The sequence below is a fragment of the Podarcis melisellensis genome (assembly GCF_964234715.1).
Source record: "Podarcis melisellensis genome assembly, chromosome: 5".
Classification (NCBI taxonomy): Eukaryota; Metazoa; Chordata; class Lepidosauria; order Squamata; family Lacertidae; genus Podarcis; species Podarcis melisellensis.
The window spans coordinates 21,698,181-21,713,867 of record NC_138537.1 but is presented as its reverse complement, the minus strand read 5'-3'; the positions used below and the strand labels follow the sequence as shown (position 1 = coordinate 21,713,867).

The 15,687-nt window shown below is 45.1% G+C and overlaps 1 protein-coding gene across 1 annotated transcript in view; it reads left to right on the top strand.

Annotated features, from left to right (window-relative positions):
• Nucleotides 1-15,418, top strand: part of TIPARP (TCDD inducible poly(ADP-ribose) polymerase) — a 30,766-nt gene extending 15,348 nt beyond the window's left edge. The window contains exons 3-6 of the mRNA XM_081910961.1: nt 9,093-9,261; nt 10,168-10,349; nt 13,453-13,722; nt 14,609-15,418. Coding sequence (XP_081767087.1) covers nt 9,093-9,261; nt 10,168-10,349; nt 13,453-13,722; nt 14,609-15,056 — 1,069 coding nt within the window. The 3' untranslated portion in view covers nt 15,057-15,418. The remainder of the gene's footprint in view (nt 1-9,092; nt 9,262-10,167; nt 10,350-13,452; nt 13,723-14,608) is intronic.
• The last annotated feature ends 269 nt before the right edge of the window (nt 15,419-15,687 follow it).

The following is a 15,687-nucleotide window of genomic DNA, read 5'->3' as shown; positions in this document are numbered from 1 at the left end:
AGAGTGATTAAGCAAAACTTCACACTGTGTGTTGTGCATGGGGTGTTTTTCCTCCCTTCCCTCAGAACTGCGGTCTGTTTACTCCAGGCACACACACCGCTTGACCAATGCTGATGAATCAAGGCAGAGTCACCAGAGTAAGGGAACAGTTGTTGGACTGTAGCTGATGAGACATGATGCCCTTTTCGTCCCACGTCAGGAGCATTCTGACCGGGAGACGGCAGCTAAACATTCTGTGCGCCCAAGAGATCCATGTGACGGTGGCCTGACTTTGACTTCACTGACTTGGCAAGGCCTTTAATGAGTTCAAACTTTAATGAAAGTTCAAACACGTTTTCTCCTTGTCTGTCTCTGCCGCCGCCCAGAATTTGCAGATTAGGAGTCATCTTGGTCACATTCATGCCACGTATTTTAAGCACTGTGATGCCACTTCAAGCAGCCATGACTCCCCCCCCCCCAAAGAATTCTGGGAGCTGTAGGGGCTCCCTGTTCACTTCACAGTGATACAGTTCTTCTTTCCCAGGGAACTCTGGGAAAGATAGCTCTGCTAAGCGGAATAGGAGTCTCCGAACAACTCTGGGCACCCATTGCAAGCTGCAGCTCCCAGAATCCTTTGGGGAGAAGCCATTGCTGTTTAAAGTGGAACCATAGTGCTTTAAAAGTATGGCGTGAACATGGTCCTTCAATGCACCTTGCTTAATGGGAGGTTCTGTATATGGAAGCTCAGATAGATCCAGTCTTGTTGCAGTCGGTGTGTGGCGGTCAGAGCCCAGGTCACAAAATGCGGTTGAATAAATGAATGGTGCAAGCAGACATACATGGCTTAAAGAACTTAGATGCTCCTCCATAAATCGGTTTATATTTTTATGACTCCTATGGCATTGAGCTCTTACAATGCTGCCAAAAAAAAATTCCTTTCCCCCCTCCTTTCTGAAATCATTCTTCCCTCTCAGAAGCTGCTGATTGTTTCTCCATTAATTTTGATGTTGGCTGGCGAGCATTTTTCATTTTAAACTGTATAATGAATGGCGATGAGTGCAGACTCTACGTGCCATAATTCCCTGGGGAAAAGGGGGTTGGTTGTTAGGGCACTCTAGGAATTGTAGCTCTGTGAGGCGAGGAGGTGGTCTCCCTAACAACTACCAGCACCATTAACAAACTCCAGCTCCCAGGATTCTTTGGGGAGAAGCCATGACCGTTCAAAGTGGTATCGCAGTGCTTTGAATGTATAATGCAGATGGGGCCCCTTGAGTTTGGGCTACTTGCTAGCAGAAGGGAATTCCCTACCAGCTGGAGGAGTCACAGTGAAGGCATCTCTCACCTGCCAACTTCATTTGACAGCCCAGGTGAAACCAAGTGGGTGTTCTTGGTTGATCTTTGAGATCATAGTGAGGCATGAGGAAGGAAACCGTTTCCTTAAGTATGCTAGGTAGGGCTTCAGAAGCCGAAGCCACTTATTTCAAATGTGGCTACTCCCGGGTGAGTTGTTTCTCGCTTCCCAGAACTTGCAGCTGTATTGAATATTTTCTGCTACGACACACTATGGCAGGGAGAACATTTCCTTCCCCAGCCAACCTCGTTTCCAAGTGGGTTGAACCCCTCTTCTCTCCTGTTTTGCTTTTAATTTCCAATTGGGAAGAAACAGGCTCTCCTGAGCCCTAGTGTGCCTGCTGACTAACATGTACCGACACAACGCTTTTTCCTGACCTTAGTGTTTTTCGTTTTTCGCTTGTTCCTCAGCTTCTATTTTCTTTCTCCCACCCCCTCTTTCCCCATCCAAGCAAACATCCATATTGTCAGCGGAAGCTCATTCCAAAACATTGGTGCAGCTTCGGCTATTTTGAAATAGCAAACATGCTGGTAATATTTGTACCACAAATCTTGGTACCCCTTTGGTTCAAGTCAGGTACAGATATGTCATGGGATGGGGGCCAAGAGGAGTGTCTTCTTAGTGCTGTGCCAGAGTTACTTACATGTGCCTAAAATTAGATGAGCATAAAACATGTGGCAACCTCTTGTGGAGGTTTTTTAAGTGAGTGGGTGAACTTCAGTACAAAATACAAGTAAGCAAAATTCTTTGCCTTTGCATAGAGGCCAACAGCTAATGTGAGATTTTCTTGGATGTCATTTCCTTACCGTGGCTGCTCTGACAAACCCATGGCTTTGTGACTCTTTCCAGACCCGATATTCAGTAGGGCACAGCATTTTAACTTTTTCCGCCCCATGGCCCACTGCAGACCTTTGCACTTGTGGCGTTCAAGAGTTCTGACTAAAGCTATGCAAGCAAATGCTTAAGAACTGCAGTAGGAAATGCAAAGTTCATCCTCAACTAGTCAAGTTCATCCTGTCTGCTAATCTCTTCTACTTAGAAAGGCGTATGGAAACAGCCTTCCTTCAAAAGTGCTTGTGTGTCCCATGTAGCACCACTGACAATTCCATTTTGTTAGGACAGGCATCCCCAAACTCTGCCCTCTAGTTGTTTTGGGACTACACTTCCCATCATCCCTGACCCACTGGTCCTATTAGCTAGGGATGATGGGAGTTGTAGTCCCAAAACAGCTGGAGGGCTGAGTTTAGGGGTGCCTGTGTTAGGACATTTGAGGTGTATTCATGCAGCCCATGCCCCCAACATGCTTCCCTCTCCACCTTACGCCGAACTTGTCCATGCTACATATACATGACTAGAACTCCCATGACCAGGAACCTGGGCAAACCAATGTCAGCTTGCTCAGGATTCACACAATGCACCTCTTTGAGAGGGCATCACATCATCGCAGTGCACTGAGGATGGGGGGTGGGGATCCTTGCAGTCACATAAGGAACTTCCCGGGCAGAATGGCCACCCCATGGCAAGTATTCTCCAGCTGATCTCAATTGTGCTGAAAGGTGAGCGCACAATTTTAAATAAAGCTGACATCTACTCTCGTGCAGTTAGGCTTCCTTGTTCATCCTCCTCTGTCTAAAACAAGTTCTTCCTGGCAAAAGAAAAATGGAGAGTCTTAATCTTACATGTTTCTGCTCTCTTCTAAAATCCCTTGACTATCTAGAAAGTACTTAATAAATTTTGCTACGGGCACACAGACAAAACAACAGTCCCGGCTCCCAAAGGTTGGAATTGTAGGTGAGTTTCCAAAGAGGCTGTTGCGTTTGCTGTAATATTAAGAGATGATAAACCTGGACTCAAACCCCCTGGGGATCCGAAGCATAAATTGCAAGAGTACAATATAAACCACAGTTGTTCCCTTGGAATGTGCAAGCAAATCAATATTTATCAAGTCTCACTAATGCACTTGTCAGATTAAATTCTCAAATATCCCGTTGAACATGCAGTGGGCTTATAAAATATGTAGACTTCGGCTATTTCTCCATCTCAACCGGCTGCCAACAAATGAGACAATAACATCCCAGTATGCTTTCTGTTTTAATATTCCGAACAGCTTTATTGAGGTTGCGAGCGCTTCATATCGAAGCAAGCATAGGAATAATTTTATTAAATCAGAAATATAATACTGTAAGAGAGGCCTGGTGGAATAGGCTCCTCCTGGTGATTTTCAATAATAATACTAAATCATTTGTGAATTGGGTGGCTTGGTAATGTGGAGGTACCTCTGCAAAGTCACTAGGGGATTTATTAATCTTTGGCCCCCACCTTTCTTTGAAGGATCTTATATCATGACCCTTTTATCCACCCAACGACCCTGTAAGGTAGGTCAGCTTGCTGCCCTATCTCTTCAGACTATGTCTGGAACCTTTGGGGAATATTCATCTCCATACCTGTATTTAATGAATGCAGGCTTGTAAATAGCCACTCATCCGGCTGCCTACGATTAAGGGCGACCTCAGGCAGAGAGGGTGGCATTGCTAATTGTTTTCATTCTGACACTCAAATGTTAGCCTTGTTCACTTTCAAACCTAAACTGCTGCTACTCATTTTAGGAGCACTTGAGCTTGGCTCACACTCAGGACTCAAGGCAGTGTGTGTGCAAGAAAACTCCCGAGCAATTTTGCAGCACATTTGATGGGCACAGGTGTGCATGGTTTTTTTTGGGGGGGGGTCACAGGTGTGAGGTGGTGGGTTGGGGAGAAACTTGATGCCAATTATACTTGGAGAATTCAGTGTGGTGTGATCGTTAAGACATTGGTCTAGATCCCCACTTAGCCATGCAGGTTACTGGGTGACCTTTGGCCAATTACAGCCTTCTGTTGTACTGTTTTATTGTTGTTAGCCGCCCTGAGCCCGGCTTCGGCTGGGGAGGGCGGGATATAAATAAATTATTAGTAGTAGTAGTAGTAGTAGTAGTAGTATTAGTATTATTAGTATTATTGTTATTATTTATTCTAGCCTAACTTACATTGCAGGGTGTGTGTTTTTTTAGGTGAGATGGAAAGATAAAATGAACAAGAAAGAACCATCTGTGCACTCTCTGGAGCAAGGATAGGATCAAAACGTAATCAGATAGCAGCGTGTAGGGCAAGCTGTCTGCATAACACCAATGTGCTTGTTGCTTTTTAAACTCTCGGTAGCATTGTGTAAAAAAATCGGTTTGCTGAGTAGCTAGCATGAACCCTGTATCTTTTGTAGGTACAGAATTAATGATACTTAAACCTCTTGCATGGTGCTTTGTTTATCAGAGCTGAGCAGAAATGCCGTGTTGCTGAAATATGTAGGGGCTCCCAGATCTGTCCAGTGTTGACTGCTTCTACCCACAAAGCTTTGCAACCAGTGCTTGTAAAAGAAGACATGGCACTTTCAATTCCCCTAGCATGGGAACAGGGTGCTCCCATAGGGCTAATATTCAGCAAGCCTAAACAGAGCAAATGTTTTCTGCAAAGCTAAAATAAGGCTTGGAAAGAGCTTAAAATAGCCTGAAAATGTTTAATGGGACCCTCATTTCTTAAAGGCCTTGTTTGTTTGCAAATTCCCAAAGGTGATTCCAACATGTTTTGTATACTGGGGGGGGGGAGGGGTCTTTTTGAAACTGTATCTGCATCTGTGTAAACAGGCACATGCAAAACTGTACTTGCATACGTATATTTTTTGCTGAAAGCTTTTCTATAACATGGACCTGGATGCAGAATGTTAAAGGAGAAAGAGGTCCATTGCTGTTGGTTCCCTGTTTGTAGCTTACTTCCCATCGCCCGTGTTCTATGTGCCTTGGAAAAATTTTGCTTGACTTTCCATAGTTCCAGCGCAAAAATCAGTGTGAAACTGTTTATAACCAGTCAGATGACATTCGTTCCGCAACCTGAATTTGGCCTCATTTGGCTTGTGTTTCTCGACACTTGAGACTAAATTAAAACTATGTCGGGAATGCTGTTTTCACCTAAGCTGTGGTGAACCGTGTTCCAAAACTTAACTACCAAGTAAGAACATAAAAAGCACCTGTTGGGTCAAGCCCAGCATCTTGTTTTTCTCACTGAGGAACCAGATGCCCTGAAAAACCCACAAGCACAGGACCTGAGCATCTTAGCACTCTTCCCCATTTACATTTGCAGACATCTGCAGCACCTTTCTGCTCACCTGGGATTCTTAGCGACAGGTCTTCACAGGCATCCTGCCTTAGACAGGGGCGAGGATAGAAGAAAGCAACTGGCTGATGGCCATTGGTTTTTTATTTATAGTTTTGGAAAGGATTACCAATTTTAATTCTGTTTCAAATTCCAAAAACACTTTGAAGGACTCACATTCCTCCTCAACTCTCTTTGCATATACCAAATAATTCATTCAGTTTAATAAACAGGCAGTCTTGAATAAATAGATAATGTTGAATAATATGTTGCCCAGAGCCAGTCTAAAACAGTGACAAAGTTTAATCAGTATAACCAGTGGAGGTTGCAAATCTACAACTAAGTCTACCATGGTGGAAGAAACTGGGCAATTTACCCCTTCTGGCCTGAACCTATGGCCTTTGCCTGTATGCTGTATTGCCATATCTAAATCCGTCAGTGACGGTACAGAATGCAGTCTGGGTTTTCTCTGCATGTCGCAACAGAGCTGTATGCAGTATCATACATGACCACCAAGCTGCTGCTAGAATGCTCACACCTGTTACTGCACAGGGCAGACCCCAAAAAAGGAGGCTGCCAGGTTTCCATCTAGGGCAAGCTGATAGCCATTGATAACTGTTTGTCTAATACTCTTTTAAAGCCATCCAAGTTGGTGACCATCACTGCCTCTTGTAGCAGCAAATTCCATAGGTTATTTTTATTTTTATTAAGGATTTTCCATAGTTAACTATGTGTTGTGTGAAGAGGTGCACTTCTTTTTCCATTCCTTGAATCTTCCAAAATTCAGCTTCATTGAATGTTCATTCATTCGTTCATTAAAATTTATATACCGCCCTATACCTGGGGGTCTCAGTTCACAGAATAAAAGCAAGATATAAAAGCACAACATGCCTAATAGAAATAAAAACAGCAACTCAATACCCCCCCCCCCACCAAAGAAAGAAACATGTTAAAAGGGCATAGGATGTAAATCGGATCAACCAAACGCCTGATTAAAAGAAACGTTTTTGCCTGGCACCTAAAGGTGTATAATGAAGGCACCCAGGTGAACTTCCCTGGGGAGAGCATTCCACAGACTTACTGTGATAGATGTGCCTGCTCTTGTTGCACCGTGAAGTCAAGAACTACGTACTTAATACCCATTCCAGCATGATTCTGGACTTATCTCTGTCACTGCCTCCCCCTCAGCCGTAGGACAGTTGTAAGTGCCCCCCCATGGTGTTTCACCCAGTGTGCCCCCCCCCCCAGCTACACCTCTGACCCATTCACAAATCCTACAAATAGCATCCCTGAAGTTGCAGGCTTATAGGGAATGCAGCTTGTAACTGGGGGAAAATCAATAGCTTTTGCTTATCTTATCTTTTCATCTTATCTTTTCACCTCCCTTCTTTCCTGCACAGGTGACCGAAAGAGAAGTTTTAGCAGGTGACTTGGCAACAGGTGCGCGGCACCTAATCGAGCTTGCACTTCCCCATTTGCAAAACAGTTTCCTTGATAGCGGAGCTAAGTTGCCGCAAAGAAGTAAAGTCCACCAGTAATTACAGATTACACATTAACATGTCGTAATCTGGAGCTCGATGATCTCTGCCTGCCTGTGTGTGGAGTGCTCTCTTATTAAATGTCATGGCACAAATCGTTCTGTTTAACTTCAGGAAAAGCAGCTTCTTTGCTGGTTTTATGCATCTGATGACGTAGGCTGTTGAATAGAAGTGCCACAGCTAGCAAGTTGCTTACTCAGAGGTGCCAGATTACTTATTCCTCCTCACATATTGTAAGCATTCCCTCCCCTCAATACAGCAGCCTATTTCTCTTCTTCCAAAACACAAACAATATTGGCTTTCTTCTCTGTCAGCAATTTAACACTTTTTCTTAATAGAGCTCCCCGCTGGGTTATTGCAGAAGTGCAGCAAGGAATGTGGCGCTCTGCCCTGTTTATCCTTTACAAACCACCTGCTTTTTTTGGAGAAAATGTGTAGCAGTTGAGGGGATATGGCAATCTCATTTACTGCTGTTTCTGTTCTTTTGAGGGGTGGGTATTGTTTTTATTGTTAAACTTAGTGGTGCTTTTCTTCAGTTGCGTGTGCAAGTCACCTCGAGATGTCTTGCATCGGATGGCAAGCGTATGGTCATAAATTTGGGGGAGAGCGTTGGCCGCTGCCCTGAACTAGAGAACAGCTCCAGTGCAAGGAATCTAGCGTGATTCCTTTGCCCCCCGTTTTTGTTGCGCCAGAGACCACGTGCCCTGTTTAACTTTGGCCGCAGGGAAGAAGTACAGTGGTACCTCAGGTTACATATGCTTCAGGTTACAGACTCCGCTATCCCAGAAATAGTACCTCGGGTTAAGAACTTTGCTTCAGGATAAGAACAGAAAACGTGCTCCGGCGGCGCGGCAGCAGCAGCAGGCCTCATTAGCCAAAGTGGTGCTTCAGGCTAAGAACAGTTTCAGGTTAAGAACAGACCTCCGGAACGAATTAAGTACTTAACCCGAGGTACCGCTGTACTAAATGGTGGCATCATAAATGAATTGGAGCATTTGACTCACAAGTGGTTTTTTGGGGGATGGGAGCGTGCACCTGGTTCCTGCCTGATTAGCATTTTGCATCCAACAGATAGCCTAAATAGGTGTGTAGCCTCTCAGCAAAAATTATGCATGATTGCAGAGTGAGGGGGAGGAAGGTGTTGTCCTAGAACTGATGCAAGGAAAATCCATCTTACCCAGGAATGTTCTCCCTGATGTGGGGCAAGGACATGCAGATCCTACAACGCCTGCGTTCTGTTTTGTATTCATTCTTCTGGCTTGTATTGCTTGCTCCTAATACTTCACTGCTTTTATTATATATATATATGTCTCTCCCTGCACAAAACCCAGTCAGTCAGGTTATGCAATTGACATGCATGCTCTTAAAATGTAAATAACTCCTATGGTGTGCAGGGAGGTGTTTGACCCCATTCCTACACACACACACACACACACACACACACACACACACACACACCGTGGTCCCAGATTTGAAGCAGCCGTCCTCCCGAAAAAGCAGCAGCTGCTGGGGGAAGAGGGTGATTATTTGCAACAGTGCTGTGGAATGAAAGGATGGAGCCCAGTTGCTTTTGTCCTGATCTTCCACTAGTCACTTTTAAAAAGTGGATGGTTGATTTATTAATAAATTGCTTATATATCCCTGGCTTTTTCCCAAGGAGATTGAGCTGATATGCATCATTCTCCTCTTCCTCCTATTACATCCTCACAAGAACCCTGTGAGGTTCGTTAGGCTGAGAGGTTGTGTTTGCGGAACTGTGGGTCGCATTTGGTTTGCCTCCCAGTCTGTAGAACAGGCATGGCCAAACTTGGCCCTCCAGCTGTTTGGGGACTACAATTCCCATCACCCCTGACCTCTGGTCCTGTTAGCTAGGGATGATGGGCGTTGTAGTCCCAAAACAGCTGGAGGGCCGAGTTTGGCCATGCCTGCTGTAGAAAGAAGAATTGGCAAAGCTTTGCAACTGCTGAAACGTCATAACATCTAGTCGCTTCTTGAATGGATAGAGAAAACTGAATTGTTTTCCTTTTCTCTTCTCCCTCCCCACAGGGGCCATGAGTTTTTAGTCGACTTGAATGGTTTGGCACTCTATGACACGACTGAATTTGACCAGCTGAGGAGGCTGTCTACGCCTGTGTGTACAGGATCCAACTCCAACTACTACACCATCTGGAAGTATTTCTGCAGGGATCATTTTGGCTGGAGAGAATATTCAGAGGTATTTCACCATCACCCTTAAATTTCAGAGAAAATGTTGGGGGATATAAATGCGGGAAGCCTTGGTTCATAATGCCCCCCACGGTGGGGTCTTGGTTATAAATCACCGTTAACTAGCCTAACCTGCTTTGCAAGATGCTCAAGGATAAATGAAAAGGCTTTGCGTAAACTGGTAGCCTTTTCCGTATCCAGAAAAATAGCTACGCGTGCAAAGTTTTGCAAGCTCAGTGGGACTAGCCAAGTCTACTTAGCCCCCCAAACAGCTCTTGGGTTTCTCCAGACTTTCCGGGGCAGATTTGGCAGCAGGGCACGGGTGGGTGAGGAAGAGGAGAGGAAGTATCCATTGACCAGTTAAGGGCTAGTCAATGTTATGCACTCCAGATGTGGCTGGACTCCCAAGTCGCCCCAGCTCCAACCAGTATAGCCAATGGTCAGGGATGATGGGAGTTGCAATCTAGCAACGGTCAGATCTTGGGGAGTGCTGGGTTGACAGGAAAACTCTTGACATGTTCGCAGAAATAAGACCTTACGCAACTGCTCACTGATTGGCCCTTCAAGGAGCACCCAATTGATGCTTAACACCCTTAACTTTCATGAGAGAGGTTTAAATACACGTGTCCTCTCCTTCTGGAAGCTGAAGACTGCAAAGGCCATTCAATTTAATCAGCTTCTGCTCAGTTGTTCCAACTTTCATTTCAGTGTGGCGGAAAGGTGGAGGGGTGGTGGTTGCGAACCATAATCCTTCAGGATAATGCATATAGCGGTGCTTAGCACTATCTTTAATGACAGCAGAACTGGAAAACCCTGCCATAAAAAAAAAACAGTGGGGGGAACCAAAGTATATTTGCACCGGTGGTGTGGATTATTAAATATTTACTTAGGTTTGTTTATTTGTTTGTTTTTAAAGCCCGTTGTGCGATTGATAGAAGAAGCCAACTACCGAGGGCTGGCAGAGGTCCGGTTTGTTACGTGGCACAACCGTTACGTCCTGAACATTAAAGATGGCTTCCAGCAGAATTCGTGCATTCGAAGAGAAATCAAGAGGAGACCTTTCTTTCGCTCCTGTGTGATCCTCATGCCATATTTGCAGTAAGTGATGGGACTCCCTTTCAGCAGCGACCGTTGTTGTGGGGCAAATGGGCATGGGTGAACCCCCTACAACCCCTTTCCTAACGCTGGAGTGCCCATGTTTCTTTACTGAGATGTCTTGACTTACCCAAATGTTAATGAATGGTGACCTTCTGATTTTTTCCAGAGGGCTTAACTGCATAGGATCATGCTTTAGGTGCACCTAACCCCATCTATTACAGCTCCCTCTGACTTCTTAGATGTCCTTGCAATCAGTTGTTCTGGATTCCGTTAAGGGAATGCTGAACACATGCATTTCAGTTGCACTTCTATTTATCCAACTTCTGTGTATGACCACTGTGCTTACCATACTCTCTTCTAGGTCCCCTAGCTGTATTAAGGGAATTTCTGTTCTGATATTCCTTGCGTTATTTCCCCAGCACTGTATAGAAGATAGTCAATAAGGGGAGCAGCTCTGGAAATTTTGCATTAGTGGGCAATAATAGAACCAATCACTATGACAGTTCATCAGGCCTTTTAGGATTGGATAATAACTCCCAGGAGCTGGTGCCTGACCCTGGGGAGGCTCCTGTCTTTTTTGAAATCTGCTTGTTGATGCTCTATTGGTCAGAGGAATGGTATTGGGTGGGGTTTTGCCTTCACCCCACATTATAGAGGCTTAGGAGCCCTGTTGGTGGTGGGCTGGGCTACCTGGCTAGCTCCCTAAGAGGCGAACCTCCTTTAGCATGGGTAGTTGCCGCTTCAAAATTAGTTAACGGAGGAGCAGCTATGACAGTCTGTTCATAGGAATCACAAGGTCTTATAGCACCTTTAAGGACCAGCTGTTATTGCAGCTTTTGGGAATATAACCCTTCATCATATGCATCCCTTGGGTTCTGCTCCACAAGACTTTTAGGTCAAAAGACTTGTGTGTGGTTTGAAACTACCAGAAATTCAGCAGGAATAAAACTGATCTAGGGTGCTGCCTGCAACTGCAAGTAGAATGGCAACTTGGATTCCAGGCTTCTAACTAGCCAAGTGGGCATTGCCCCTTCCCCAAATGTTGGAAGGGGAGGTAGTTTCTCCCCCCCCCCCCTTCTTTCATTGGGCCATTATGCGTTTGGGGGAGAATTAAATACTCCCTTTCCCCTCACTGTACTTCTGGTTGTCCTCTACAGTTTGAGGGAAACGGAACGGAAGGAAATACTATAAAGGCGCAATACCGTTTGGAAATTGAAAAAAATAGTAGTGAACAGAGTTGCTTCCTAGAGAGGAGAGACAGACCATAGAGAGGAAAGCGGCTAGAGCAATCTGATTGGTCAGAACATCGGCACAGTGGGCCTTTTACACATGCGGAAACTGCGCGGAAATTCCATTGAGCGCATATATATATATATATATATATATATATATATATATATATATATGCAGGTTTTGGTGTCCTCGGGTGTCTTCCCGTGTAAAAGTTGGGGTGTCTAGGCGACGTTTCGACGAGGTCTCACTCGTCATCTTCAGGCTGGTGCTTTCGGCTTCTTGTTACTGGAACAGAGCAGGATCTCAGTGTTTGAGTTCCTATAAATACTGTTGAGGGGGTGTGGTGTATAGCCTCCAATGTTCTGGGCAGAGAGGAAGTTCCCAGGCTAGTGTGCCTTTTCTTCTCTTGTTCCTTAATTACTTGAGGGATATCCTGAGTGATTTCTTGAGTGATATCCTGAGTACCACTTAGGTGGGTCATTAGGTGTGGATTAGTTGCTAAAGTCTTTGTGTCTTGACCTCTTGAACTTTGTGAAGAGTTTTTCTGAGAAGATGGCTGTACTGCACTTAGTTGTGCTCTGGCTTGGCTTCGTGTATAGGGGCGAGCTGTGGTTTTGTGGCTTGTGTCAGCCAGATCTGTGTAGGGATTGCAGGGGGGTGCAGCATCCGGAGGTGCCTCCATGGTTTGGCTACTGGATGGTGTCTGTAATTTATCTGTGGAGAGGGTCTGGGTTTGGGTCTGGTGTGGTTGATTGGTGATGGCGTTCTGTGTGTCTCTGGATCTGGTGTCAGTTTTTGTGGGGAGGGCTAATTTCCAGATGTCTGGCAAGCGGGATGTGTCGTCACGCTTGTTCATGTTGTGAGGGTGTTTCTCTATCTCGATGGCTTCCATGATTATTCTCTTGTGGTGATGTTCCATGTTAAAGAGCAGGAATATATATATATATGGTTTTTTTCTGAACTCTGTGAAGAAGAAAAGGAAAGGGAAACCTGGGGGGGGGCACCTTGTTCACAACTCTGTACAAAGAGAGTGGAAAACATGCCTCTTTCCATTGTTAAGTGCCCAGTGCAGTAGCAGCCTTAAAGAAGTCCATTGCTGCCAACTGTACCCTGGCTTTGAACACCTAGTGTTCGGGTTTTAAATACACGGAAGTGTGTTCCGTGGTCTGTGCTCGTGGGACCTTCGTGATGGCAGCTTAATGTTCCAGGAACTGTGTCTCCTTCAGGTGACACACTCCATCATAGGAGGGGTAGGATTCCTCACCTGGGACCAGCTTGAGCAGATGCAGGAATGATCACTAGGGCAGGTCATATGCATCAAAAACTTGCTGTGTTTCGGCAGCCCAGTGAAAAATCCCACAATAACTCCGTGTCCGTGGATCCCAGCAATATTATCATACAAGCTGCTGCTATTCCGATGGTCGGTCCTTTTGCCCCTAGCTTTCTAAATTAAAAACTTAGGCTTGAAGGTATAATGGTATATCATGCGATTGTTCCCAAGTATGACCCGCAACCTAGATAACTATGATGTTCCTCCTCCAGTCCCAAGAGGCAGTGTGCTTCTGAATATCCATCGGCTGGAAACTACTGGAGGGGAGAGTGCTGTTGCACTCATTTATTTTATTTTTATTCGTTGAATTTCTATCTTGCCCTATATCTGCAAGTCTCCCGTGGGCACCTGGTTGGCCACTGTGAGAACAGCATGCTGGACTAGATGGGTCATTGGGTCGATCCAGGAGGGTGAACAGTTCCCCTGCTCCAAACAAAAGAAATCTTGTTTCCAAATACTTCTAAAAGTACATATTCAGATTACTATTTTGTTGTTGTTGTTGTTGTGTTGATCCAATATCCCAATTTCTCTCCACCCTAGGACTCTTGGTGGCAGCCCCACAGTACCCGTGGCGCCGACAACCGACTCGCAAGTCTTATCCCCGACTGCCGTTACCTCTCCAAACTTCTACCCTGAAACGTGGGTCAGCATGGATCCATCTCAGGACTTCGTCCAAGTGCCTGTGTCAAAGGAAGACAAAAGCTACAGAACCATTTACAATCTCTTTCATAAGACTGTGCCAGAGACCAAATACAAAATTTTGAAAATACTGCGAGTTCAGAACCAGTTTTTGTGGGAGAAGTATAAGAGGTGAGCCAACACGTATAATAACAGTTCTCCTCCTCCTTATTGATTGGGGAAAACCTCCCCGCTTTCGTTGGGGGAGGATTGTTGAATTGGAAGGGGGGGTCCTCAAACGTCATCTGGTCCAACCAGCTGCATATTGCAGGAAATCCAGTACTGCAACGTCCCTGTAAAATGAATTTGCCCAGTTGTGAAGTGCAGTTTTATTGTTAATACAAAGTGTAGGGGGGTCTGCAGATCCAGTTTGTTAAAAATGAGTAGCTGCTTTAGCAAGTTGTGTACCCAATCGAAAACACTCAAGTTGTGGGAGCGTGTTTGATTCTGGCTCTTCATTGTTAGGAATTCTAGCAAAAGCCCAGAAATTCCTCTGAAGCATCCAGAGAGCTGTTACTTCCTGTTCTACCATTTTGGGGTTGGTTGGTGGTTTTTGTTTTGTTTGTTTTTTTAGAAAGGAGAAGTCCTTTTGTTGAACCTGGCAGCTCAGGACTTTGAGGAGTAATTGTTCCTTTTGGAGAGCTCTTAAAAGTGATCAGTTTGAATTGAAGTTTGCTGGCCTCTTTCTAAATTTGCTAAACCACCGGGGGCACATTTTGCTGCAAGGGAGACTAAGGCAAAACTATGTGGGGTGAGGAGGCGGCCCATCTTCCAGTCTAGGTGGAGGGTTTTACCTGTGCATCAGAAAACCAATTAAGTTTGTTATCGGTATGAGCTTTCGTGTGCATGCACACTTCTTCAGATACACTGAAACAGAAGTCACCAGATCCTTATATATAGTGAGAGGGTGTGGAGGAGGGGCATTACTCAGAAGGGTGGTGGGAATGGGTGATTGGCTGATAGGTGTGGTAAACCTGTTGACAACTGTTAACAGTGACTTCTGTTTTCCCTCTTCTAGGAAAAAGGAATACATGTGTAAAAAGATGACAGGACTGGACCGGATTATGAATGAAAGACATTTGTTCCACGGCACCTCGCAGGATGTGGTCGACGGAATCTGCAAGCATAATTTTGACCCCCGGGTCTGTGGGAAGCATGCCACCATGTTTGGGCAAGGCAGCTACTTTGCCCGCAAAGCCAGCTACTCGCACAACTTCTCCAAGCGCTCTCCCAAAGGGATCCACTATATGTTCCTGGCTAAAGTCCTGACGGGGAGGTACACGGTCGGCAACCACACCATGCGAAGACCTCCGCCCGTCAACCCCAACAGCATCACCAGCGACCTCTACGATTCCTGCGTGGACAACTACTTTGAGCCTCAGATCTTCGTCATTTTCAACGACGACCAGAGCTATCCCTATTTCGTAATCCAATATGAAGAAGTTAGTAATGTCGTTGTGATCTGAGAACAGAATTGGGGGGGGGGGGAGTGTGTGGAAAAAAAGAGAGAATTGCTTCATGTTGATTTGTTGTTGTAACAACCTTTTTTTAACCTGATATTTGTAGAATTGGATCCCTTTTGCTGCGGAAGGGGGAAAAGAAACAATTGTGGAACTCTGAATAAAGATGCTAAGGGGCTAGGGAGGGTGGGGGCAGAAAAAAAAGACATTTTTAAAATTCCTGAAAAAGACCAATTGTGCACTTGCTATATTCTGTGCAAACTGTAAATATTTTTCCATTGTTTATAGTCGAGGGGAGAAAAGAAAAACCTGTGCCTTTTGTTATAAACACTATTTATGTTAGTAAACTTAATGTTTTAAAAAAAGAACCTTGACGTGTGCGTCTCAAATGCTTATTTGTAGTCTTGCTTGCCTGGTTATGCTTGGCACCATTCTCAGGCTGCCAATGTTTGCTCCTTGGCTCCATGCTGCAGAATGTTCTTCCTGCTGATTTTTGCAAATCAAGCTGCTGTTCAAGGCACAGGGACAGCCTAGCCTGGCTTTCCTTCTTCCTGGGCAGCTGACATTCCATGCAAGCCCAAAGAGCAGAAAAACCCTCAGAGAGGAGTTTTCTTGGTTCAGATGCTGCTGCTGCAAA